This window comes from Triplophysa dalaica, chromosome 10 (assembly GCF_015846415.1).
Source record: "Triplophysa dalaica isolate WHDGS20190420 chromosome 10, ASM1584641v1, whole genome shotgun sequence".
NCBI lineage: Eukaryota > Metazoa > Chordata > Actinopteri > Cypriniformes > Nemacheilidae > Triplophysa > Triplophysa dalaica.
This window is the reverse complement of record NC_079551.1, coordinates 2,941,766-2,969,529: the sequence shown is the minus strand read 5'-3', so window position 1 is coordinate 2,969,529 and position 27,764 is coordinate 2,941,766. Positions and strand designations below refer to the sequence as shown.

The following is a 27,764-nucleotide window of genomic DNA, read 5'->3' as shown; positions in this document are numbered from 1 at the left end:
AGCTGGACGTCTCGGCACATCAGGCCATTGAGAGTTTCTGAATTTGTTCCTTTTTGTTTTTTTCTCCGTGATTTTTTTGAAGGCTTGATCTCCAAACACTTTCCTCTGCAGAAATAACAGGAGACCAGTAAGATTTACAGAATTTGGCCGTTCTTTTGGCCTCCTCTGCAGCTGCAAAAGCTAAAACCTTTGCATTGTAGCATGCTGCATTTTTTTTCAGGTATTTTCCTCACCTGTCAGGAGGCCAGTGGGGTTTGCAGAATTATTTTTTTCTTTCAGCTTGTTTAAAAGCTTCTGCATATGGTCCAACACAGAAGGTCCCCACTGCTACAGGTTTTCCCAAATCTCTCCATTAAAAACAATAGACAGAATAACTTTGCAGACACAGGGGACACCGCCGGATCTTCCACTTTTAATTATACACATGTGCTGGAGCAGTGACTCAAGATTGTTCTGGATCTTTTGCAGACAGAGAAGATTGTTCGGGTTCCGCAGCCTGAGAGGTTGTGAGATTGCTGCGGGGGCGCACGCTAGGGAACAGTGCCACAGCTCTGAACAGGCACCTGTGCATCAGACACAAAGAGCACTGGTGAGCCCATCAGCAATGTACCTGTCTGTGCTGAAGACATTTGTGAACCAGGAAACTGATCCCAGCCGTCTCGTTGGCCCACTGCCAAAGAGGGGGCCCGTGCCTGGTCCTTCTTGGCTGCTGTCCGTGTACGCTAAAGATGTACTGACACGGCTTCCTGAGCTAAAGGCCCATGTCAGCTCTGTCTATCGTTACATCTTAAAGATGGATTCCACCAAAAAGGTAACACCTCATTTAGTGTCACATTTAGTTTTTATAATTATAAAATTGTTCCCTGCATGATAATAGTAATACTTCTTATCGTCTGCTTTAGATCACCAAGAAGCTAGCTGGTGAAGCTGCTGGCACCGCTGCGTGGGCGACAGATGTGGGGAACGAAATTGGACAAGTCCTCGCGCGTGTCCTCACAGAAGCAGAGGGAAAAGGCCTCCTTCCAATGTGTTCCGGGATTGTGGATCGCTCCCGCCGAGCTGGAGAAGCTCCTCCGCAAGTCCTTTATGTGGTCCAGGACTGCTGCTCAGCCAGAGGGAAAGGCAAGGCGGCAGCAATGTTTAGTGAGTGGGACCTGCTGGTAGTTCGGCTAGATGTGTGGGATTTTATGCGCCGCATTGCAGTCGGGGTCACGAGAGATAGCCAACCGCTGTATGGCCCCTTCATGGGACGCCTCTCGGCCTGCATCTTTGAGTGGGTTGCTGCCGATGTTGAGAGGCTGAAGGAGGCCTGTGACTGCAAGCTCACCGCTAAAGAATTGGCAAGACACTGTCGTCGCCGCACTCGTGGGGCACCGGAGACTAAGGAGCTGATCGAACAGCTCCTAGAGGACTTCATGGAGGCAACAGACACAAAGGGAGTAAGGCTCTTAGACAAAGACAGGATAAACGAGATCTGGCGGACACAGCAGCGGCACATCGACTGTATCCAGGACCCACCAGGCGTGCAGCTGTACAGAAAGATAGGGCAGGTGACAAAAGGGGGCATCATTCTACCCCAGTATCGCTGTGCACGTGGCTCGACGTCCTTGGAGTCCTTTCATCTCCACTTAAACCGCTTTGTGCCAGGTATTCACTTTTCCTAATTAATGCAAGTTGTTTGTTCATGTGTTTTTATGGTGCAAATTACTTTCTGCCTTTTATAGGTACAAGTGCAAGTGACATTCACTTCCAAATGTACTTGCTGTAAGGGCTCGTACAATGGAACGAGGCTTGTGCGGTCGCTGCTGTTGAGGGTGGTAGCAGAAAAGATATCTGCTACGGTGGCCAACTCCAGAAGTATGCCAACATCTTAAGCCAGCAATTCATGGGCGTTAATTTGGCAGAGGACTACACCAGCCCTGGCGAATACACGGGTAACATGTTTGTGCTCACATGAGCTTTTGTTTTGTGGCTGTGACACCTCAATTTCATCCATGTGCTCATCACACTTTGAATGTCTACAGATGAACTCATCGGTGTGGAATATTTGTATTCCCAAACAAATACCGCTTTTGGGGAAGATTTCGGTGACAACCCTGATATTCCGGATGGGATTCAGGAGCAAGACCTTGAGAGTGATCTGGAGAGTGATGAGGGGTTGCGGATATTGCTTTGAATGGTGAGCCCCTCGAAATCATGGTGAAGAATTTCTTCTTTTTGATTGCTAGTTCGGGTAGGCTGAAGGCTACAAGTTGCTTGTAAGGACAACAATGTCTCCATCCAGTGATTTATAAGTCCTGTTTATTGATGCATAAACCTTGTGTGTGGTTCTGTAACAAATAAATATAAAAAAACATGAAATATAGAAAAATATCACAAACATAAATCAACTAGTAAATACTTTGAACAGCTATAAATACTATAGATTAACAAACAAAGCAACAACTCTAATATACTCTGAACAAAGCTGATATACATGCGCTGCCCAGGTGCAAGCGGCTGCTTCTCCACGTGCGCAGGTGCTAATTTAGCCAATAGCTCTGAATACTTATGATGCGCTATACTATTACCGAGTGTTTGTGCTAAGAAATAGACATACATACACATACACACATAACATGAATGTTAACTACCTCCAATAACAGTTGACCGTCAATAGCGCGGTCAAGTAACGTTATTAAATGTAAACATATGTATATTATAGTGCCGAATGCAACAGTTACATGCAAACATGCAAACAACCAAACAGATACAGGTATACATATTTCGGGTACTTACATTATGATGCACGCACACATATGCAGACAATGTACACTTTGAAAGTTAGATCCACCTGTTTCTTCTCTAAACTTTAGCACAGCTGAACTCTGTCCTACAGTTCACCTTTTATCCGCTCCGTTACCTGAAAACCGCATCACAAACTTTGGTAAAGTCCATTTCGCTTCAAAGGAAAGGGGTGATCGGGAGAGTCCATGTTCTACACATGGAGCTCAGTTTAGACGTACAGCAGCAGGCTGAGGTCATACAACCTCGTGGTCCGTCATCGACACGGACAGAGTCTTCCCTGAGAGATGAGAGGCCCACTCAGAGCCAGGTAAATTACATCCCATATGGGTATTAACATTGTGATAATGATCCTTTATTTTGAAGTTGAAGATAATTCATTGCCTCACTTTTAGATGTTTCAGAGTCTAACACACTTTGAAACACATATCTAAGCATGGTAGCACTTGTGTAATAATTTCCTTTAATGTACAGATGGAGAGCCTGGGAGCAGATGGCAAACCTGGTTATGATCACGTCATCAGGTAAGCAGGTCACACACGAGTTCGACATTCCTGCGGATGCATCGGGACAGGCAGTGCAGCATGTTCGAGGCCAACCCTCGAACTAAAGTGTTTGGCCACAGTCAGTTACGAGGGGTTCACTTTTGTACAAAAGTCTCAGGAAAAATGGAGATGAGGAGAGGACAACGCTGAAATTAAATATACAGACATGTACATATTGTTATATCACTTGTTTGTAAGTTTATTTATTGTTGTTTCTGTATATATTTAATATTAATAAAGCTTGCCATTTTCTCATTAATGTGGACATTTCTACTTTATTAAATATTTCTATTTAATGTGCATTGTGCAATACCCCAAGACTTAAAGAACATAAGGATATGAAGAAAGCACTTTATAAATTAAAATAAAAATCAAGAAATTGTTGCAAAATGTGCAAATACACAAAAAAACACTGAAATAAGTAGTAGAAAATACATTTTATTAAAACGTTTAGTTTATTTGAACCAAGAGAACATGCAAAAAGAACACAAGCGCATGGCTACTTAATATGCATAGGTCATGTCTCGGGTGACCCTAGGTATGGATCCACATGGCTAGTTGACATGCAGAGCTCAAGTGCTTTACTGTCCCGCCTCCTGATGTGTTCCATATTTGGAGAATTTCCTAATCCCAGGAATTATGAACACCCACAACCCCAAAGAGGTCCCAGTTGGGACCCACCCCACTGGGGCTCAGTGCCACAGGGGCCCACCAAGGGTGTCAGGGGTCACAGGTGTGACGGCTCAGCGAGTAGTTGTGTGTGTTGTTCCTGAGTGGCATGCTGATTGCGGAGGGCGTGGCTTTACACCTGACCGTAATCAGGGTACTTTAAAAGACACAGAGCGAGCAGAGACCAAGGGGGAAGGAAGAAGAGAGTGTTACTCGCTGGTGTTGCTGGTCATTGAGACTACCGGAGAGCTGACGGGATGTGTGGGTTACGGGAGACGCATAGCCTCGTTGGAGTCATCATCATGTGATTTATTTCTCCGATTATGTTTGATTTGGACCTTTAGTTGTTTATGTTTGGTTGAACTGATATCATTTGAACTTGCTATTTACATTTACATGCTGACATACATTTACACTGATCACTTGACATTTCATATTTCTTATTTAAGTTAAATAAATCTTATGATTTAAGCAGTGGTTGTGTGGCGTCTCCTTACTTTGTTGTGATCTAAGAATTAGATCGTAACACAGGGGAAGATCCATCACCATCCTCTTTTGCAAACAGACATGTGCTGTCAGTGTGGGCAACTACGCAGAAGAGAGTTTGGGCACGCCAGGATTAGAGGGACATTCTTCTGTGCCACCACAGAGGGTAGGACTGGCTTGAAGGAATGAGAAATGAAGGAAATCCTTCTCCAATGTAAATTAAATGATTGTGAATATATATGTACATAGAAAGTTATTTGTTTGCTCTTATGCTCTTGTTTTACTGTATAGAGCATACATAATGCATTAATATTGAAGAACATGGTCTATTTGCCCACTTGTACTTGTAGTCATTTGAGTCGTTCTTATTATGCCACATACATTGTCATAAAAAGCTCTTGTAAAAAGTTATTTGACTTGTTTTTATTACAAAGGAACAGGCATGTTTCTTTACAAAACTCTTGTAAATAGTCTCTTATTAATGTCTTACACTTGTTTTAGTTTCAGGTTTAAAATGAAACTTTACATAACATGCTTCTTGTTTTGCACATTAATTCCTTTAACAGCTTCTTTGAACATTCAAGTAAACAAACATTAAACACAAAAACTCTTAATAAACATAAGTATCAAAAAAATTGAAGTACACAACTTTGATCAAGATTTAAGGAAAAAAACTAAATTTTAATGTAAGCAGTCAAGTACTTTTTGTTTTTAATAGACACACAGAATTATCTTTTAAGGACGGGGTCAGGGGCGTCGCAACCGTGGGGGATGTGGGTGTTTTAACACCCACACTTTTCCCGGTGAAAGGGTTAAACACCCGCACTTTTTTTGCAGTTTTTCAGCAGTTTTTACAAAACGCCTTACAGCAGTCACTCCAGCGTTTCTCTGTCCGCTCTGTGTCTGCGCTCGATGCGGCTGCTTCCTCTCCTCTCCCCTCCCACTCAATCAGAACACCGGCTTTGAGTGTGACCGGATGATGATTGGCTGTTCTGCCTTAAGTCCCGCCTCTCTTGGTGTGTTAGATTTATCGGTTAGCTCGTGCTGAGGAGGCGGGAACGGTTATGGTTATTTACGTCTTCCTTTTCCAGCGACTTTGAATGAGTGTTTATGCTTTCAAAGTTTTTAAATAACCTTGATATGTGTTTGGGGAGATGTTCTGTTTATGTTTTGTTGATATGTCGAGTGTTTTCTGAATTATATTTAGTTTTTAGACTAATGCTAATTGGAAATTGGGATATTGTTCAGAAATAGCTAAATTGGGTTATTTATGTGGCATGCAATGTATAAAGTAACTGTGATGAAGAAGGCAGGGAATTGACGAGGAGGAGGGACAAATTGTCCTTGTTAAGCACTGTATTTATGGGTTTATTGATTTTGATATTTTGAACATTGCTTTTTTTGTTTAGCTGAATACTTTTGTGGATACTTACCTATTATGTTTGATTGTACCTGTTGAAGAACTATGAACGAAAAGTGTATATTATTTTAATGTTTAAAAACAGAAAATTGTTACATTATTTATACCACAAGAGAAAAAGCTTTGTGTGGGCGTTTTTTTATATCTCCCCTTTTTAAGGTGCAAGTAAGCAAACTTTAGCGGTCACAGTCCTGTCAGACCAATGTCACTATCAAGCTTTCCACTGTCTTCCCCCCTGTGATTATTAAAGTTTTTCTGATTCATTAGCAAGGTTGTGTATTTTCACAACAGAGTTTTGACTTATTTTCTGTGTGTTCCGAATGTGTTTTTATACTTTACTAGTATCACACATTTAAATGGGAAGCTTTTTATATCTTGTATGTTATACCTTTTGTACCTTTCTGTCATTACGTTCAACGTTTTCATTGTTTACAAACAAAACACATCCATCCCCCGCACTTTTGAAAAGCTTGCTACGCCCCTGGACGGGGTCAACAGCCCGCTGCTCAGCCAGCCACAGCTCTACTGTTTTACCATCATATGTCGAGCAAAACCTTTTACTCTTGTACTGAGAATGTCCACATTCTTTTGTCTTGGTTGTCAAAGTTGACATGTTTGAAACCTTTCTGTTCCTGATTGTATTGCCTTCCTCAATAGCTTTCTGCTGCACTTGTTGTTTGGTCTTTCACCAGGCAGTCGAGGAACATCCTGAGCAATGTCTGTACCATGAACCCTCTTCTGCTCAGAGAGTCATTCAGAAACACTTCTGCCTTCTGCAGTGGCACAGAAACTCTTTCCCTTGTAAAAACTGTCCAAACTCAAGTCTTTTCGGCTTCGGCTGACCACACAAACGACATGTGAATCCCTTGGGATCTCTGCGTCTTGCTGGACTCTTCACATGCTGCAAGTCCATTCTGTCTTCTTGGGCTCTTATCTTTCGCCTCCATCCAGTGGCCCTTGGCACCCGTTTAAGGGCTTCCTCAGCCACAGAGGGTTATGGAGGCAGAACCGCCTGTAAAGTAGTTTGGGGGAAACCTATCAAAGACATAAAATCATTAATATTATAAAGTATATTCCTTAACTAATTTATATTTATTCATGTGCATTATTTAGTCAACTGGTTTAGCTGAACGTCTCAGCACATCAAGCCATTGAGAGTTTCTGAATTTGTTTTTTTTTCTGAGGCTGCAGATCTTTTGAAGGCTTGATTTCCAAACTTTCTCTAAAACGTCTCCTTGCCTCACTTTCCTCTGCAGAAATAACAGGAGACCAGTAAGGTTTACAGAATTTGGCCGTTCTTTTGGCTTTCACTGCAGTCGCAAAAGCTAAAATCCTTTGCATTGTAGCATGCTGCATTTTTTTCAAGTATTTTTCTCATCTCTGGAGGTGTCAGGAGGCCAGTGGGGTTTGCAAAATTATTGTTTTCTTTCAGCTTGTTTTAAAGCTTCTGCATATGGTCCAACACAGAAGGTCTCCACTGCTACAGGTTTTCCCAAATCTTTCTTCATCCTCTCCATTAAAAACAATAGACAGAATAACTTTGCAGACACAGTGGACACCACCGGATCTTCCACCTTTAATTATACACATGTGCTGGAGCAGAGACTCAAGATTGTTCTGGATCTTTTGCAGACAGAGAAGATTGTTCGGGATCCGCCGAGCGCGTGTCTTCTGTTCCAATTTCTGGGCGCGCTGATTGGTGCGGCGCCTTGGCCGTGATTGGACGGCGGGATGTTCCAAATTGATGAGCAGCTCGCCATTTGTCCATTTTGGTGTTTCAATATTATTCGTGCACGCCGATTGGCCGTGTGGGCGGGACCGCGGACTGCGCGTTTCGCGCATCCTCGTACAGAGAAGATTGTTCGGGTTCGGCACACTTGCAGTGTGGAACAAATGGAACAGTGTGCTGGCCTCTGATTGGCTGATGTGTTGTGAATTGTTTCAGCACCCGCCCCTCACGCTTTGTATTGCGGGACACAGTATTACATAAAATATAGTGTTTCTATAAAGCATCGTGACAGATTCCCAAGATCTTCTTATTATAAATAGAGTCTGAAACGCCACAAACATTTAGCCAGAATAATATTTATTGCACATGTATTGTAAACATGACTGTGATGTTATTTTCAATATTTTATTAAATTATTTTGGAAAAAAGTTCAATTCAACTAAAGCGTTCATGCTCCCAATAAAATAGCGAAGATTTGCCTGAAACAATGTGGAGTTTAAAGTGTTTTACTGGTCCAGAAGATTTAGTTGATCGTTGATGTGTCATAACAACTGTCTTGACTCGGGAAGCTCCTTCACTTCTTAGCTGAAAACTTCTCATTAGAGCGAAATGTAAGTTATTTTATCTTCATCTTTCACTGTTTGTGTAAAACCACATAGTTGATTCTGTTCTTGTTCACGCGCATCTGATGCTGTGAGGGGCGATCAAGGCTCGTGAACCTCAGGCTCTGTATTTTGTTGCAACCTCAAATAGACCACATATATTATACTTACAGATCTACAAATATATTTCTCTATTTACATGTTTTTAATTGTTATGACGAATTATAAACCGAAAGGACACATCGGTTCAATCACAGGTCAGTAATCTAATGTTATAGCGCCATCTGGCGACCGTCGAATCTTTACGCAGATATTTTATCTGAGGTTTTCAGACAGGTTAAACAGCTCAAACAGGTTCTCATGATTTAGTTTACCAAAAGAAATCATTTCAAAATAAACCACTATAGGGCAAAAGTCCTTTTGAACAATAAATATACTGAAAAGAACAACGAGGGCGTTCAAGGTCTTAATGGACAACTTTCAGTTTATGCACCAGGGGGCGCCAGAGGGTCACACATTATGATGAACCCATTAAATAGTCCCACAGAATTAATATAAATGCAAATCTTTAATTTTTAAAAAGGGGAAATGACAAGTTTACTGGTCAAGTGTACTTTGCACATACACACATAAATATTTGGTAAGTCAAGTGCTTTTATGGCTCTCTGCTTGTCTGTTTGACTTGTATTCATGTATTGAAACCTGAATGTTCTTTTAAAGAGATAAAATGCTAAAAGCTTAGAATTTTACGTTATGGTTCAACACATGACAACACACAGACCTTAAATCATGAATTAAGTCTTAGAAATGTGCACAGCTGATGTCATTTTCAGTTAAACTCATTTATTATAAAGAATTTGATTAAAATGATGAATTAAAGTATAAATAAAGGACAAAATGAGGAACGCTTCACGAATTTGCGTGTCATCCTTGCGCAGGGGCCATGCTAATCTTCTCTGTATCGTTCCAATTTTAGTATATGTGCTGCCGAAGCAAGCACGAACAAGCAGCCGGGCCGCTGGATATTTATACCACGGTGCTTCAGCAAGTCTTCTAAGAGATGGTAAGTGGACAAACCACATGTACTTGTCTTTGGCTTTCACATTCCTGATACAAACCTGTTACACATTCCATAACAATTATCCAAGCCTCATATTAATCATTAAACCTCTAAAAACAAGATATTTAGTGTAAATTACGTCTGTCTGCCCAGGAACGGGCAAACATGCAGATCAGAAGGTCCTCAGACAAACAGGATTGGCTCACGGTGGTAACGTCCTGAAGCTTTGTTCTCTGTCCCCTCCCCCGGAACAGATGTCAACATCGAATGAATGACAGTATTAACAGTCCATCTCAAACCCATTAACCAATGATAAGAAACTGTGTCAATTAATGTCAATAAGATATGTAACAGACAGAACAAATAATAAATCTCTACTCACCATAGACAGTAACATTGAATCTGTATAAGGTATCTGCTTGCTACTATTGGTTATTTGATAAAGTCCAGAGTTGAGTTGTGATGGTGAGAGATTCTGTCTGAACGTCCACCTGGGGCCCGTTTCAATAAGGAGGTTCAACCACAGAGTTAAAGTCTCAAGTCTACTTTATTTATAGAGCCCTTTCCACTTCAAAGTAGACCAAAGGACTGTACAACCAGTACTAGAGTTGTAAAAATATAACGCGTGCGGTGGACAAATGCGACTCGCTGAAAAATGCTGGCAAGGACACGTCCAGGAGAAATGTCTCATCTGGTCCCCTATCTAATATTAACTTTGTGAATGTAAAGTCTGACCCATTGGTTATCAACTGGCCCGCGAGATACACTTTCCTGCCGATTTTAGCACCAACCCGGATAAAACACCCGAAGATGCTAATCAGTGAGTACAGGAACAGACGCTTTCAACATAAAGTTGGGTTGCGCAGATTGTTTGAATCTAGAAAGTGACAAATGTGCTGAATTATAGACAGTGAGACATATCCTTTGAGTGTGTTTAAATAAGCGTGTTTGGTTAGTGTTCCTTCCTTCCAAATCTAAGTAGGCCTACTCTCCACACTTCAGATAAGTACGTGGCGTTAATAAACCAGAAGATCTCGCGGGCCAGAGTTGGGAACCAATGGTCTAACCTGACGTTACCTAACTAGCCGACTAATTTTAGCCTATTCAATATTCATGAAATCAAATCTTGGAATAGTGGTAAATTACATACATACCTCGTTTAAACACGCACCCACATTTCCTCGTCAGTTCGTGAGAAGCGTTCAAGAACACCGCCCAAAATGTACCCGCAGAGAAAGAAGATCCAGAACCATCTTCTCTGTCTGCAAAAGATCCAGAACAATATTGGGTCACTGCCCCAACACCTGTGTATAATTAAGGGTGGATGAGAAAAAGAAGGGAGAAAAACTGAGGAACTTGGAAAAAATGCAGCATGCTACAATGCAAAGGCTTTTAGCTTTTGCAACTGCAGAGAAAGCCTAAAGAAAGGCCAAATTCTGTAAACCTTACTGGGCTCCTGTTATTTCTGCAGAGGAAAGTGAGGAGCCAAAAGAAAGAACCAAAGACAGAAGGGCCTTGTAGAATGGGAAGAGGCCAGCAAGACTCAGAGATCCCAAGGGACTCCCATGTAGTTTGTGTGGTCAGCCGAAAAGACTTAGTGTTTTACAAGGGAAAGAGTTTCTGTGCCACTGCAGTAGGCAGAAGTGTTTCTGAGAAACTCTCGAAGCAGAAAAGGGTTCATGGTACAGACATTGCTCAGGATGTTCCTCAAACCACTGTCTGGTTAAAAAAAGAACAGGTGCAGCAGAAAGCTATTGAGGAAGGCAATCCAATCAAGAAAAGAAAGGTTTCCTAAATTTTACTTGTCAACTTTGCTCTCAGCCTAAGACAAAAGAATATGGACATTCTCAGTACAAGGGTAAATATGAGGTGACATATGAGGGTAAAACAGTAGAGCTGTGGCTTTCCGAGCAGCGGGCTGTTGACCTGTCCTTAAACGTTAATTGTGTGGTTGTGTGTGGTCGTATACCTTTTTACACAGTTATGTTAAGTTCATAAGGATGCAGCAGACAAAGGTGGGCAGCAAGATGAACACCCTCAAGAATTACTTTGAGGAGAGGGACATGCAGAAAGTGAGGCCTGTTGGCATGAAACGGAGGGGAAGAATCCAAATGCAGGCAGGCATGGTGGTGAAGGGGTTTTAAACAGATATTTATTAAAATAACAGACACTACAACGAGGCAAAACAAAACAGGACAAGATAAACTAATTACCAAAACAAGGACACGGACTGACTAGATTAAGAAAACAAACACTAAACTACACTTACAAGACACGAGGAAACAGGAACTTTGCAGACAGGGTAACTATAAACAGCAACAGCATACACATACAGACAATGACCAACACAAGACAATGAACCATGAGGACTCTTTAAAGGGAACAAACACAGGATAATTCATGAGGACCAGGTGATAGGGATGAACACTCAAGGAAATCTAACGAGGAAACGAGATGGTGGGAACAAAGACACAGACCAGAGAGAGAGTATAGCAAGCCGATAGGATCACTATCTCTCCCTCCACGTACAACCTTGGGCTATGCCATGACTCCGCTGCAAGAACAAGAATAAACATGACATGATAGCGGAATCATGACACCTGTGGCATCTGCATCATCTTCCCAACATGTTCGGCATCCTTCACACCGAGCTTCTTGTTAGATTTAATTTCTGCATAAATGAATACACACATGCAAACTAATGAATTGTGAGGTTGTTAAGCTCACTGAATACATTCCTGGCTAGATAGTTGGAGGAAGGGTTTCCCTCTGGCCATATGGGGGGGGGATTCTTCTAAGCTAAACATTCTTTGTCTTATCTGCTATACCTTATTTGGTCATCCTGTGAACCCCTGGACATTTGAAACCACCACGAGGTCTTTTGGTACCTATATAAAGGCTTGTAGATCCTAAAATAAATGAGTTCAAAAGCATGATGCCTTTTTGTCTAGTTCTTGTGCTCCCAGATCTGCAGAAGAATTCTCTCACAATATCCAACCTATTTCTGATTTGATCTTAAGTGTAATCCAAAACACAGAAAGAAACTTAGTGTTCGAAAGGAACTTATACATACAAGTACAACTAATAATAAAATAACTTTTATTTTATATGTAGCATATCCTGATTTGTATTCTTTGACTTTTTCGCTTTAGTGTTTCATATTTAATTTGAATGTTCTTCTTTCTGTTTGTAGGTGTGCAGAGGACCGGATGGGGCTCCAAAGTATGAAAGGGTGGTGGAGCTGACGAGGTACCTGGTCAAGCTCAGGGAAAAACAACCTGTCTATCTGATAGGGAAGCCGCTGTTATTATCCAGCTGTGGGACAGACTCCCAGACAGTGACAAACAGGGGGTTTCCTTTCCAGCCAGGCACAAGGACAAGGTTTTGCAGGGCATGTTTTACTCAAAAAACAAATCCTGCCACCGAAAATAGAGCCTTAAGCGGTAAGTTAAACATTTGCACCTAAAGCTGAGACAATGCTAAACATATAACACTTAATAAATCCTTTCCTTATTTTACAGGTGTGTCCTGGGGTAAGGATCAGGATCTGCACAATGGCCTACAATAAGCAGAATTGTAGAGGCTGTATGTCTTGAGCTGTGCTCCATAAATCCAGCAGGTAGGATAAAGTGGGGCGTTACTATGAACCGGTGGTCAGCCATTCTCTACGACTACCAGGCCATCAGGAGGCTGGTGGGGAACTGCCCTACACTGAAGGGAAAGACCCGAATTCAGCTGTTCGAGGTCAATCAACGGACACTTTCTGTTTGGTATGTATTTTCTTTCAGTTATCCCACTTCTCATTATAAAACGTTTGTTCTTTTTCTAAGGAAATGTTTTATTTTTGTTAATATCACTTCATTTTATTTGCTTGCTTTTATTCTTTTTAACATGCAACATCCACGGAATAACTATTATAAAAACAATGAGTCACAAGAAGTCTTGCTTTACAGTGATTTTATGTCAGATTGTGGAGTTATTAAAACGCACCCTTAGCTGTTCTAACATCACTGTCTATAACCACAGTGATACTGAGCTAATTGCTTTAGTAAGTAGTTTCTTTCACTAAACCAATCTCCAGATTTGGTGTAATTCTTTTAATTGTACAATTTAAATAGGTACAATGACTACAGGACGAAGATAAAGGCAGATGTCTTGTCACTGAGTTTGCCCCTACCTCAGATGAGCATGATGTCTCACACCCCTCTTCCAGTGGCCAGACAGAAGCATTCAGGGACATTATGGGCTGAAACAGCTATTCGACCCTACCACTTTGTTGTGAACCCGTACAAGTCAAATCAGGCCACTCGGCGGGTACAACGCCCACCTCACCCTGTAGCAGCGCCCCTTTCTGCTGCAGGGGAATCTCCCCTTATAGCATTGAGCAGGTCAACACTTTGGAGAAAAAGGAAGGCAGCAGAGAGTTTTGCTCGTGAACAGGGACTTCACATGCCCGAGCAACAAGCTCGCAAACACTACACGTGCCGTCAGTGTGGGCAACTACGCAGAAGAGTTTGGGCACGTCAGGATTGGAGGGACATTCATCTGTGCCACAGAGGGGAAGACTGTGGAGGACTGGCTTAAAGAAATGAGAAATGAAGGAAATCCTCCTCCAATGTTAATTATTTTATTGTGAATATATATATATACCTATAAAAATTTATATATGAACATAGAAAACTCTATTTTTACATAGAAAGTTATTTTTTTTCTATTTGTTTGCTCTTATGCTCTTGTTTTTCTGTATAGAGCATGCATTATGCATTCATATTGACGAACATGGTCTATTTGCCCACTTGTACTTGTAGTTATTTAACTTGTTCTTATTATGCCACATACATTGTCATAAAAAGCTCTTGTAAATAGTTATTTTTATTAATGTACTACACTTGTTTAAAATTAAACCTTAAATAACATGCTTATTCTTTTGCACTTGAATTCCTTTAACTGCTTCTTTAAACATTCAAGTAAACAAACATTAAACACAAAAACACACAGAATTAACTTTTAAGGACGGGGTCAACAGCCCGCTGCTCGGCCAGCCACAGCTCTACTGTTTTACCATCATATGTCGAGCAAAACCTTTTACTCTTGTACTGAGAATGTCCATATTATTTTATCTTAGGCTGATAGCAAAGTTGACATGTTTGAAACCTTTCTGTTCTTGATTTGCCTTCTTCAATAGCTTTCTGCTGCACTTGTTCTTCTTTAGCCAGGCAGTCGAGGAACATCCTGAGCAATGTCTGAACCATGAACCCTCTTCTGCTCTGAGAGTCATTCAGAAACATTTCTGCCTTCTGCAGTGGAACAGAAACTCTTTCCGTTGTAAAAACTGTCCAAACTCAAGTCTTTTCAGCTGACCACACAATGTGAAACCCTTGGGATCTCTGCGTCTTGCTGGACTCTTCCCGTGCTGCAAGTCCATTCTGTCTTCTTTGGCTCTTTTCTTCGCCTCCATGCAGTGGCCCTTGGCACCCGTTTAAGGGCTTCCTCAGCCACAGAGGGTTATGGAGGCAGCACCGCCTGTGAAGTAGTTTTGGGAAAACCTGTCAGAGACATAATATCATTAATATAATACAGTACATTCCATAACTAATTTATATTTTATTCATGTATATTATTTAGTCACCTGGTTTAGCTGAACGTCTCAGCACATAAGAGTTTCTGAATTTGTTTTTTGTTTGTTTTCTTCTCTGAGGCTGCAGATTGTTTTTTTTTTGAAGGCTTGATCTCTAAACTTTCTCTAAAACGTCTCCTTGCCTCACTTTCCTCTGCAGAAATAACAGGAGACCAGTAATGTTTACAGAATTTGGCCGTTCTTTTGGCCTCCTCTGCAGTTGCAAAAGCTAAAACCTTTGCATTGTAGAATGCTGCATTTTTTTTTTCAGGTATTTTTCTCATCTCTGGAGATGTCAGGAGGCCAGTGGGGTTTGCAAAATTATTTTTTTCTTTCAGCTTGTTTTAAAGCTTCTGCATATGGTCCAACACAGATGGTCTCCACTGCTACAGGTTTTCCCAAATCTTTCTTCATCCTCTCCATTAAAAACAATAGACAGAATAACTTTGCAGACACAGGGGACACCACCGGATCTTCCACCTTTAATTATACACATGTGCTGGAGCAGAGACTCAAGATTGTTCTGGATCTTTTGCAGACAGAGAAGATTGTTCGGGATCCGCCGAGCGCGTATCTTCTGTTCCATTTGTGTTCCAATTTCTGGGCGCGCTGATTGGTGCGACGTCTTGTCCGTGATTGGACGGCGGGATGTTCCAAATTGATGCGCAGCTCGCCATTTGTCCATTTTGGTGTTTCAATATTATTCGTGCACGCCGATTGGCCGTGTGGGCGGGCCCGCGGACTGCGCGTTTCGCGCATCCTCGTACAGAGAAGATTGTTCGGGTTCGGCACACTTGCAGTGTGGAACAAATGGAACAGTGTGCTGGCCTCTGATTGGCTAATGTGTTGTAAATTGTTTCAGCACCCGCCCCTCACGCTTTGTATTGCGGGACACAGTATTACATAAAATATAGTGTTTCTATAAAGCATCGTGACAGATTCCCAAGATCTTCTTATTATAAATAGAGTCTGAAACGCCACAAACATTCAGCCAGAAAAATATTTATTGCACATGTATTGTAAACATGACTGTGATGTTATTTTCAAATATTTTATTAAATTATTTGGGAAAAAAGTTCAATTCAACTAAAGGGTTCATGCATGCACACAATACAATAGCGAAGATTTGCATGAAACAATGTTGAGTTTGAAAGTGTTTTAAAGCCAAATACTGGTCCAGAAGATTTAGTTGATCGTTGATGTGACACAACATCTGTCTTGACTCGGGAAGCTCCTTCACTTATTAGCTGAAAACTTCTCATTAGAGCGAAATGTAAGTTATTTTATCTTCATCTTTCACTGTTTCTGTAAAACCACATAGTTGATTCTGTTCTTGTTCACGCGCATCTGATGCTGTGAGGGGCGATCAAGGCTCGTGAACCTCAGGCTCTGTATTTTGTTGGCACCTAAAATAGACCACATATATTATACTTACAGATCTACAAATATATTTCTCTAATTACATGTTTTTAATTGTTATGACGCATTATTAACCGAAAGAACACATCGATTTGTTCACAGGTCAGTAATCTGATGTTATAGCGCCATCTGGCGACCGTCGAATCTTTACGCAGATATTTTACCCGAGGTTTTCAAACAGTTTAAGCAGCTCAAACTGTTTCTCCTGGTTTTGTTTGCCATAAGAAATCATTTTAAAATAAAAATACTTTAAACCACTATAAGAAAAAAGTCCTTTTGAACAATAAATATACTGAAAAGAACAACGAGGGCGTTCAAGGTCTTAATGGACAACTTTCAGTTTATGCACCAGGGGGCGCCAGAGAGCCACACATTATGTTGAACCCTTTAAATAGTCCAACATAATTATTTAAAATGTTTAATTTTTAAAAAGGGGAAAAATGACAAGTTTACTGGTCAAGTATACTTTGGACATACACACATAAATATTTAGCAAGTCAAGTGCTTTTATGGCTCTGCTTGTCTGCTTGACTTGTATTCATGTATTGAAACCTGAATGTTCTTTTAAAGAGATAAAATGCTAAAAGGTGAGAATTTTACGTTATGGTTCAACACATGACAACACACAGACCTTAAATCATGAAATAAGTCTAAGAAATGTACACAGCTGATGTCATTTTCAGTTAAACTCATTCATTATAAAGAATTTGATTAAAATGACATATTAAAGTATAAATAAAGGACAAAAATGAGGAACGCTTCACGAATTTGCGTGTCATCCTTGCGCAGGGGCCATGCTAATCTTCTCTGTATCGTTCCAATTTTAGTATATGTGCTGCCGAAGCAAGCACGAACAAGCAGTCGGGCCGCTGGGTATTTATACCACGGTGCTTCAGCAAGTCTTCTAATAGATGGTAAGTGGACAAACCACATGTACTTGTCTTTGGCTTTCACATTCCTGATACAAACCTGTTACACATTCCATAACAAATCCAAGCCTCACATTAATCATTAAACCTCTAAAAACAAGATATTTAGTGTAAATTACGTCTGTCTGCCCAGGAACGGGCAAACATGCAGATCAGAAGGTCCTCAGACAAACAGGATTGGCTCACGGTGGTGACATCACAAAAGCTTTGTTCTCTGTCCCCTCCCCCGTCAACATCGAATTAACATATAGTTGAGTTGTGATGGTGAGAGATCCAGTCTGAACGTCCACCTGAGGCCCGTTTCAATAAGGAGGTTCAACCACCGAGTTAAAGTCTCAAGTCTACTTTATTTATAGAGTCATTTCCACTACAAAGTAGACCAAAGGACTGTACAACCAGTACTAGAGTTGTAAAGATATAACGCATGACGTGTGCGGTTGACAAATGCGACTCGCTGAAAAACGCACTAAATCCTGGCAAGGAGAAATGTCTCATCTGGTCCCCTATCTAATATTAACTTTGTGAATGTAAAATCTGAGATTGTTTGAATCTAGAAAGTGACAAATGTGCTGAATTATAGACAGTGAGACATGTCCTTAGAGTGTGTTTAAATAAGCGTGTTTGGTTAGTGTTCCTTCCTTCCAAATCTAAGTAGGCCTACTCTCCACACTTCAGATAAGTACGTGGCGTTAATAAACCAGAAGAAGATCTCGCGGGCCAGAGTTGGGAACCAATGGTCTAACCTGACGTTACCTAGCTAGCCGGCTAAATTTAGCCTATTCAATATTCATGAAATCATAATGTTGAAATAGTGGTAAATTACATACATACCTCGTTTAAACACGCACCCACATTTCCTCGTCAGTTCGTGAGAAGCGTTCAAGAACACCGCCCAAAATGTACCCGCAGAGAAAGAAGATCCAGAACCATCTTCTCCGTCTGCAAAAGATCCAGAACAATATTGGGTCACTGCCCCAACGCCTTTGTATAATTAAGGGTGGATGAGAAAAAGAAGGGAGAAAAACTGAAGAAAACTTGGAAAAAATGCAGCATGCTACAATGCAAAGGATTTTAGCTTTTGCAACTGCAGAGAAAGCCTAAAGAAAGGCCAAATTCTGTAAACCTTACTGGGCTCCTGTTATTTCTGCAGAGGAAAGTGAGGCAAGGAGACGTTTTAGAGAAAGTTTTGAGATCAAAAGATCTGCAGCCTCAGAGAAAAAAACGAAAAGGAACAAATTCAGAAACTCTCAATGGCCTGATGTGCGGAGACGTCCAGCTAAACCAGGTGACTAAATAACGTACATGAATAAAATATAAATTATTTAAGGAATGTTCTGTATAATATTAATGATTTCATGTCTTTGACAGGTTTAACCCAAACTGCTTCACAGGCGGTGCTGCCTCCACAACCCTCTGTGGCTGAGGAAGCCCTTAAACGTGAGCCAAGGGCCACTGCATGGAGGCGAAAGAAAAGAGCCGAAGAAGACAGAAGGGACTCGCAGAATGGGAAGAGGCCAGCTAGACTCAGAGATCCCTAGGGACTCCCATGTAGTTTGTGTGGTCAGCCGAAAAGACTCGAGTTCGGATATAGTTTTTACAAGGGAAAGAGTTTCTGTGCCACTGCAGAAGGCAGAAGTGTTTCTGAGAGACTCTCGAAGCAGAAAAGGGTTCATGGTACAGACATTGCTCAGGATGTTCCTCAAACCACTGCCTAGCTAAAAATGAACAGGTGCAGGAGAAAGCTATTGAGGAAGGCAATCCAATCAAGAAAAGAAAGGTTTCCAAAATTTTTACTTGTCAACTTTGGCATCAGCCTAGACTAAAGAATATGGACATTCTCAGTACAAGGGTAAATATGAGGTGACATATGAGGGTAAAACAGTAGAGCTGTGGCTTTCCGAGCAGCGTGCTGTTGACCCATCCTTAAAAGTTAATTGTGTGGTTGTGTGTGGTTGTATACCTTTTTACACAGTTATGTCAAGTTCATAAGGATGCAGCAGACAAAGGTGGGCAGCAAGATGAACACCCTCAAGAAGTACTTTGAGGAGAGGGACATGCAGTAAGTGAGGCCTGTTGGCATGAAACGGAGGGGGAAGAATCCAAATACAGGCAGGCATGGATAGATATTTAATAAAATAACAGACACTACAACGAGGCAAAACAAAACTCACGGGGGACAACAGGACAAGATAAACTAATTACCAAGACAAGGACATGGACTGACTAGATTAAGAAAACAAAAATTAAACTACACTTAAAAGCCACGATGAAACAGGAAGTTTGCAGACAAGGTAAACAGCATACACATACAGACAATGACCCATGAGGACTCTTTAAAGGGAACAAACACAGGATAATTCATGAGGACCAGGTGATAGGGATGAACACTCAAGGAAAGCTAATGAGGAAACGAGATGGCGGGAACAAAGACACAGACCAGAGAGAGAGTATAGCAAGCCGATAGGATCACTATCTCTCCCTCCACGTACAACCTTGGGCTATGCCATGACTCCGCTGCAAGAACAAGAATAAACATGACATGATAGCGGAATCATGACACCTGTGGCATCTGCATCATCTTCCCAGCATGTTCGGCATCCTTCACACCGAGAAATATAATGTTTCTATAAAGCATCGTGACAGATATCACGGATTCCTAAGATCTTCTTATTATAAATAGAGTCTGAAACGCCACACATGTATTGGAAACATGACTGTGATGTTATTTTCAAATATTTCATTAAATTATTTGGCGTTTTTTGGCAATTCAACTAAAGCGTTTGTGTAAAACCCCATAGTTGTTTCTGTTCTTGTGGACGCGCATCTGATGCTGTGAGGGGCGACCAAGGCTCGTGAACCTCAGGCTCTGTATTTTGTTGCCACCTTAAATAGACCACATATATTATACTTACAGATCTACAAATATATTTCTCTATTAATATGTTTTTAATCGTTATGATACATTATAAACCGAATGGACACATCGATTTGATCACAGGTCAGTAATCTAATGTTGCAGCATCATATGTCGACCGTCTAATCTTTACGCAGATTTGTTATCTGAGGTTTTCAATCAGGTTAAGCAGCTCAAACAGGTTCTCATGATTTATTTTGCCAAAAGAAATCATTTCAAAATTAAATGAAATTATAACACTATAAGGAAAAAGTCCTTTTGAACAATAAATATACTGAAAAGAACATCGAGGGTGTTCAAGACCTTAATGGACAACTTTCAGTCTAGGCACCAGGGGGCGCCAGGGGATCACACATTTATGTTGAACCCATTAATTGGTCCTACAGAATTATAATAAAATGCAAATTTGCTTTAGTTTTTAAAAAGGGGATGTTAATTATTATTAAAACAATATCAAATCTCTGCTTAGCTTGAATTTAAAAGGTGAGAATTTTATGTTATGGTTCATCAAATAAAGTGATACCAATCGTCGAGTGAACTGCTCGAATTGTCTCTCCTGCTGATTGGCCGCCGACGAATTATTTCAAGTGCGGGGTATTAGAAACTGCCATCGTTTCATTGGCTTTCGACGAAGTGTTTCAGAGGCCCACCGTTTGATTGGCCCTCGTACGAATTGTAGCAGGGCGGGGTATTTTTTAAACTGCTATCGTTTCATTGGCTCTCGAAGAAATGTTTCAGAAGCCCACCGTTTGATTGGCCCTCGGACGAATTGTAGCAGGGCGGGGTTTTACAAACTGCTATCGTTTCATTGGCTTTCGACGAAGTGTTTCAGACATTTCATTGGTTTTCGGCGCTTACAACGGTGCAATAACAGGTAAGTGCTTTTCTTACTTAAAATTATATGAGATATTGATACTGTTTTACTGTTCCTACTGAACACCGATTTGGTGTTTTCAAACTAATCTCATGAAACTTTATGTCTTAACCGTTTTATAAAAGCAATAATCGCTGTTTTTGATTGTGCACGGGTTTCAATTTGAATTATATTGGCAATTTTGCATTTTGGTATTGAACAGTCAACTGTTTAATAAATGTTGCATTTGAGTGTTTGCATTTTCACCAAAACATTATCCAGACGTGCTATTGCACTATTTTTAAATGGCATGTTTACATTGCAATAGTCTGTTAAACGTGGCACTGGTGTATTGTTGATCATAGTATTATGTATCATGATTATAGTAATCATGTACCGTTACAGAATGGACGGCAAAGCCAACCTGCGATATGAAGCTGGAGAACTGGTGCTGAGGGCATCAAAGAAAGCATCTGTCATGGAGAAACTCCACATGGCCCAAGTGTCTAAAGGAGTTTCCTTTGTTCCAAAGGACCCTGAAGCTGTGCTGGGGGAGGCCAAGGTCAGTGTGGGCAACTACGCAGAAGAGAGTTTTGGCACGCCAGGATTGGAGGGACATTCTTCTGTGCCACCAAAGAGGGGAAGACTGTGGAAGACTATATTAAAGAAATGAAGGAAATCCTCCTCCTCCAATGTAAATTATTTTATTGTGAATATATTTATATATATTGTACATTTGTATATAATAGAACATGGTCTATTTGCCCTCTTGTAAAAAGTTATTTGACTTGTTTTTATAACAAAGGAACAGGCATCTTTCTTAACAAAACTCTTTTCAATATTTTTTTATTAATGTCCTTAACTTATTTAAAATGAAACCTTACATAACATGCTTCTTGTTTTGCACTTTAATTCCTTAAACAGCTTCTTTAAACATTCATTAAACAAGTAAACAAACATTAAATACAAAAACTCTTAATAAACACAAGTATCAAAACAAATTGAAGTACACAACTTTGATTTAGATTCAAGGGAAAAAAAAACATTTTTAATGTTAGCAGTCAAGTACTTTTCGTTTTGAACACACACACACACTGTGAGAGTCTGGGGTTTGATGTTTTGGGGTTTTGTTTCGTGGGCACCGTGTGCAGGGTCCTCACGTGTGCCTTATTTTCCCCTGACAACATTTTTTCACCTGAATGTTGTTTGTACCCTTAAGTTTATCACTTGTGATTACATCACCTGTTGCTCGTTTCTGTTTGTCCTATTTCTACCTCTCCCTTTTGGTCTGTCAGTGCGATGATGTTTTTTCTTTTGTACCTGTCTTACCCAGTGGATTTATGGTTTCTTTAATGATCTTGGTATCTTCTTCCAGGATTTTTAACCCTTGAATTACCGGACACCTGTTTGTGGTGTGGCCGTTGGAAGAGTTGAACTTCTGGGACTGTTGCTTGTTAAGGTTGTTCCTCTCTGCCCACTTCTTTACAGTATTATACCTCTGGCTTTCGGTTCCTGGGATCTCTGGATTATTTTTTGTTGTTTCTGCTGTGTGCTTTGGAGTTACCAAGCAGCTTTGTTTTTGTGCAGGATAAACTCTCTTCAACGGCTTCCTGCTTTTGAGACCTTTGTGTTCCGTGACACACACAGAATTATCTTTTAAGGACGGTGTCAACAGTCCGCTGCTCAGCCAGCCACAGCTCTACTGTTTTACCCTCATATGTCGAGCAAAACCTTTTACTCTTGTACTGAGAATGTCCACATTATTTTGTCTTGGGCTGAAGAAAAAGTTGACATGTAAAAATTTTGGAAACCTTTCTGTTCCTGATTGTATTGCCTTCCTCTGTAGCTTTCTGCTGCACTTGTTCTTTTGTCTTTCGCCAGGCAGTCGAGGAACATCCTGAGCAATGTCTGAACCATGAACCCTCTTCTGCTCAGAGAGTCATTCAGAAACACTTCTGCCTTCTGCAGTGGCACAGAAACTCTTTCCCTTGTTAAAACTGTCCGAACTCAAATCTTTTCGGCTTTGGCTGACCACACATACGACATGTGAGTCCCTTGGGATCTCTGCGTCTTGCTGGACTCTTCACATGCTACAAGGCCCTTCTGTCTCCTTCAACTCTTTTCTTTCGCCTCCATGCAGTGGCCCTTGGCACCCGTTTAAGGGCTTCCTCAGCCGCAGAGGGTTGTGAAGTAGTTTGGGGTAAACCTGTCAAAGACATAAAATCATTCATATTATGCAGTACATTCCTTAAGTCATTTATATTTTATTCATGTGCATTATTTAGTCAACTGGTTAAGCTGAACGTCTCAGCACATCAGGCCATTGAGAGTTTCTAAGTTGTTCCTTGTTTTGTTTTTCTCTGAGGCTGCAGATTCTTTTTAAAGGCTTGATCTCCAAACTTTCTCTAAAAAGTATCCTTGTCTCACTTTCCTCTGCAGAAATAACAGGAGACCAGTAATGTTTACAGAATTTGGCCTTTATTTAGGGTTTCTCTGCAGTTGCAAAAGCTAAAATCCTTTGCATTGTAGAATGCTGCATTTTTTTTTTTCAGGTATTTTTCTCATCTCTGGAGATGTCAGGAGGCCAGTGGGGTTTGCAAAATGTATTTTTTCTTTCAGCTTGTTTTAAAGCTTCTGCATATGGTCCAACACAGAAGGTCTCCACTGCTACGGGTTTCCCCAAATCTTTCTTCATCCTCTCCATTAAAAACAATAGACAGAATAACTTTGCAGACACAGAGGACACCACCGGATCTTCCACCTTTAATTATACACATGTGCTGGAGCAGAGACTCAAGATTGTTCTGGATCTTTTGCAGACAGAGAAGATTGTTCGGGATCCGCCGAGCGCGTGTCTTCTGTTGCATTTGTGTTCCAATTTCTGGGCGCAGTGATTGGTGCGACGTCTTGTCCGTGATTGGGCGGTCGGGATGTTCCAAATTGTTGCGCAGCTCGCCATTTGTCCATTTTGGTGTTTCAATATTTCGTGCACGCCGATTGGCCGTGTGGGCGGGTCCGTGGACTGCGCGTTTAGCGAAGGGGATGAGAGGGTCTTCAGTTCTGAACATCGCTTCGTTGTGACATCATCACCTGTTGTATCATTGCCTTTTGCTTTTTGCATCTACATTCATCTTCGCCATTTCTATGCATCAGGAAATTGAGATCTAATGTTTACTTCTGTGTACTTTAGTAACTGTACGTACTGTAAGCGACGCATGTCGTGAAAATGTCGCGTCATAAGTTTTAAAATGTGAGCAGTTTGCGGATTAAATAAATAACGTTATTTTGATCAAGAGTTTTTCAGTGGCATTGTAAAAGTGTCACTTTTCCATAGTTCAGGTGCTATGAATTAGTTCGACAGGAAGTTTTTTTCTCTTTCTTCTAAGTTATTTTCTCTGTGACTAGCACTGTCATTGTCAAGTGTGTTGAAACTCATGATGAAGTTTACTTTATGACGAAGTTCAAGGTGCAGGTAACAGCAGGGTGTCAAAGTGCCCTGTGCGGATGTGAACCCCTTGTCCTTTCATGTCTGTCCTCCACAGGCCACTTTGACACCCTGCTGTTACCTGGACCTTGAACTTCAAGTAAACTTCATCATGAGTTTCAGGGGTTCTCTGATCTTTTTGACCCTTTGATCGCACATTTCTTTTTATTATCTGTGCAGTGCATGTAGTTATGATGTATAGATGTATCATACTGTTTTTTTTTTTTTTTTAATACACATGTCTGTGCTGATGTTTGTGAACCAGGAAACTGATGCAGCTGTCTCGTTGGCCCACTGCCACAGATGGTGCCCGTGCCTGGACCTTCTTGGCTGCTGTCAGTGTACGCTAAAGACGTACTGACACGGCTTCCTGAGCTAAAGGCCCGTGGCAGCTCTGTCTATGGTTCCATCTTAAAGATGGATTCCACCAAAAAGGTAACGCCTCATTTTCATTTAATCTGTTTTTATAATTATAAAAAATTAAAATGTTCCTTGCATGATAATAGTAATACTTCTCATCTTGTGCTTTAGATCACCAAGAAGCTAGCTGGCGAAGCTGCTGGCACTGCTGCGTGGGCGACAGATGTGATGAACGAAATCGGACAAGTCCTCACAGAAACCTGCTGCCCATGTGTTCCGGACTTGTGGATTGCTACCGTCGAGCTGGAGAAGTTCCTCCAAGTCCTTTAAGTGAACCGGGACTGCTGCGCCTCAGGAGGTAAAGGCAAGGCGGCAGCAATTTTTAGCGAGTGGGACCAGCTGGTGGTCAGGCTGGATTTGTGGCATTTTATGCGCCGCATTGCAGTCGGGGTCACGACAGAGCCACCCGCTGTATGGCCCCTGCATGGGACGCCTCTCAGCCTGCGTCTTTGAGTGAGATGCTGGCGATGTTGAGAGGCTGAAGGAGGCGTGTGACTGCAAGCCCACTGCTAAAGAATTGGCAAGACACTGTCGTCTCCGCACTCGCGGGGCACCGGGGACTAAGGAGCTGATTGAACAGCTCCTAGAGGACTTCATGGAGACAACAGACACAATGGGAGTAAGACTCTTAGACAAGGACAGGATGAAGTTACCTAATTGCCTCACTTTTAGACGTTTTAAAGTCTAACATACTTTGAAATGCATATCTAAGCATGGCAGCGCTTGTGTAATAATTTCCTTTAATGTACAGATGGAGAGCCTGGGAACAAATGTCAAACCTGGTTATGATCACGTCATCAGGTTGGCCAACAATCTGGTGGACCTCAGAAATGAGAGGTGCATTGTACAGCGGAAGGTGGATGAGATTGTTACTCTCTGCGATAAACTGTCAGGGGATGACAAGGGTGCTCTCAAGGCTGGTGAAGAGGCGCTTCAAAGTCAGTCACACTAAGACAAATGTCACACCTGGAGCTGACAGTTTGAAGCTGTATGTGTCCACATTTGCCAGACAGTTTGTAGAATTTGTATTTAATTCCCTTTTTTTTATATTTTCATCACTTACTCTGCTTTAACATTACATGTCGTCTATTTCACAGCTGCTTCCTTGAAGGCAGTGGACATTCTCTGGTGCCCAACGCCAGCCGTCTATTGGAGGCTGCTGGTCAGACAGTGGCTGGTGTCAGGGTGAACAGGTGGACTTCCATTCTGCGTGCTTACAGGACGATAAGGGATGTAGTCCTGGACAGTCCCAGACTCATGGCTGAAACAAAGCTGCAGCTGTTGCAGTTAAATCGGCAGACTCTTTCACAATGGTAGGTTCAGTAATCAATTGCTCACATGCATTTGTTGTCATATACCACCCACTCTGCACACCTCTGAACCTCTCCCACCTGTGCTGTTTAAGCAACTCAAACCGGTTCGGCATGGGCACCCAGCCTACGAGTTTGACATTCCTGCGGATGCATCGGGACAGGCAGTGCAGCGTGTTCGAGGCCAACCCTCTTCAGCGGCTGTTGTCATGCCTGCAACAGCACAACAGGTCCAAGGCCAGCCCCCTCCAGTCCAGGAGGGCGTTGAATTCCCTGACTCAGCCCACATGCTTCAAGCTACAGACACTGAAGATATTGATGCACCTGCTGCTACACCTCCCGGTCAAAAGGTGATGAGAACCACAGCTTGGCGGCAGAGGCAGCTGCAGCACAAGGTGCCATTAAGAAAAAGAGGCAGAAGACAGAACAATATGTTTGACTGTGGCCAAACTCTTTAGTTGGCCACACTTTTTACAGTCACTTTTGTGCAAAAGCCTCAGGAAAAACTGTTGAGCAGTGAACAGAGGAGATGAGGAGGGCACAACGCTGAAATTATATATACAGTATATACATGTACATTTTCTTATATCGTTTATTGTTGTTTCTGTATATATTTAATATTATTAAAGCTTGCGCTTTTCTCATTAATGTGGACATTTCTACTTTAAATATTTATTGTGCTTTGTGTAATACCCCAAGACTTAAAGAACATAATGATATGAAGAAAGCACTTTATAAATAAAAAGAAATCAGTAAATTGTATTTTTTTCACACTCCTTTAAACATTTACTTCACAGATATGAAGTTCAGAAAGCATTTTGGCAAAATTAAGAAATGGTCTCTCGTTATCATTTTTAACATATAAACACTTGTGTATATGTAGGGCAAAATATGTGAAAATACACGAACACTGAAATAAATAGTAGAAAATATATTTTATGACAATATTTGGCTTATTTAAATCAAGAGAACATGCAAAAAAGAACACAAGCGCATGGCTACTTAATGTCTCAGGTGACCCTAGGTATGGATCCACATGGCTAGTGAAAGAATGTAAACTTCTTACGTCCCCTTGTCTAACAATATTCTACGGTTGAAGAGTCTAGTCGACGGAACACACAGAGTTTCAGGCCTGGAGACAAAGTTTGACACAGACACAAGTGCTTGTTCAATCAGAGTCCAAAGTTTATTATTTTAGGACTAATACTTAAGTTTGCCTCAGGAGGCGTCATATAAAACCACCCAAACAGAGGAAAATCACCAGACTTTCTGTTTAGTCTTTCCTCCTGAACAATCAGATATGATTACATATTTAATATTACAATAACAGAACAATCGTCCATAGGCATCATAAGGAACCTTGATATGGAGAACAACATATGCTTATATCAACATAAGACAGCATAAGACATAATACAACTTTCAACGAGGTTAAACAAGTAAGGAGCAAATATTATGAATAGAAGTGAATAAGAATACATATGATGAATATTGGAATAAACACAGATGCAGTATTTGTGGAG

General features: G+C 41.1%; 1 protein-coding gene and 2 non-coding genes across 5 annotated transcripts; 1 reads left to right on the top strand and 2 right to left on the bottom strand.

The window, feature by feature from the left end:
* Positions 1 to 9,128: 9,128 nt before the first annotated feature.
* On the bottom strand, positions 9,129 to 9,235 carry LOC130431086 (U6 spliceosomal RNA). Its single transcript, XR_008908109.1, has one exon. It is a non-coding gene; the product is annotated as a U6 spliceosomal RNA (small nuclear RNA).
* A 7,840-nt stretch (positions 9,236 to 17,075) lies between these two features.
* Positions 17,076 to 17,182, bottom strand: LOC130431084 (U6 spliceosomal RNA). Its single transcript, XR_008908108.1, has one exon. It is a non-coding gene; the product is annotated as a U6 spliceosomal RNA (small nuclear RNA).
* Positions 17,183 to 21,445: 4,263 nt separating this feature from the next.
* On the top strand, positions 21,446 to 26,888 carry LOC130430332 (uncharacterized). 3 transcript variants are annotated; one of them, XM_056759391.1, is made up of 6 exons: positions 21,446 to 21,721; positions 24,777 to 24,946; positions 25,043 to 25,550; positions 25,683 to 25,919; positions 26,029 to 26,244; positions 26,337 to 26,888. In XM_056759391.1, exons 4-6 carry the CDS (start codon positions 25,702 to 25,704, stop codon positions 26,593 to 26,595), a joined length of 693 nt encoding a protein of 230 aa, XP_056615369.1. In that variant the 5' UTR covers positions 21,446 to 21,721; positions 24,777 to 24,946; positions 25,043 to 25,550; positions 25,683 to 25,701; the 3' UTR covers positions 26,596 to 26,888. The 3 variants fall into 3 exon arrangements, with proteins under 3 accessions (XP_056615369.1, XP_056615367.1, XP_056615368.1); XM_056759389.1 differs by having other exon boundaries at positions 25,043 to 25,919; XM_056759390.1 differs by lacking the exon at positions 21,446 to 21,721 and adding an exon at positions 24,107 to 24,222 and having other exon boundaries at positions 25,043 to 25,919.
* Positions 26,889 to 27,764: the final 876 nt, after the last annotated feature.

Excerpts from the sequence above, each read along its gene's own strand:
- LOC130430332 (XM_056759389.1), top strand. The coding sequence starts at position 25,675 with ATGTACAGATGGAGAGCCTGGGAACAAATGTCAAACCTGGTTATGATC. Across the intron at positions 25,920-26,028 it reads GGAGCTGACAGTTTGAAGCT|CTGCTTCCTTGAAGGCAGTG; the intron begins GTATGTGTCCAC and ends TCTATTTCACAG. Across the intron at positions 26,245-26,336 it reads CGGCAGACTCTTTCACAATG|CAACTCAAACCGGTTCGGCA; the intron begins GTAGGTTCAGTA and ends GTGCTGTTTAAG.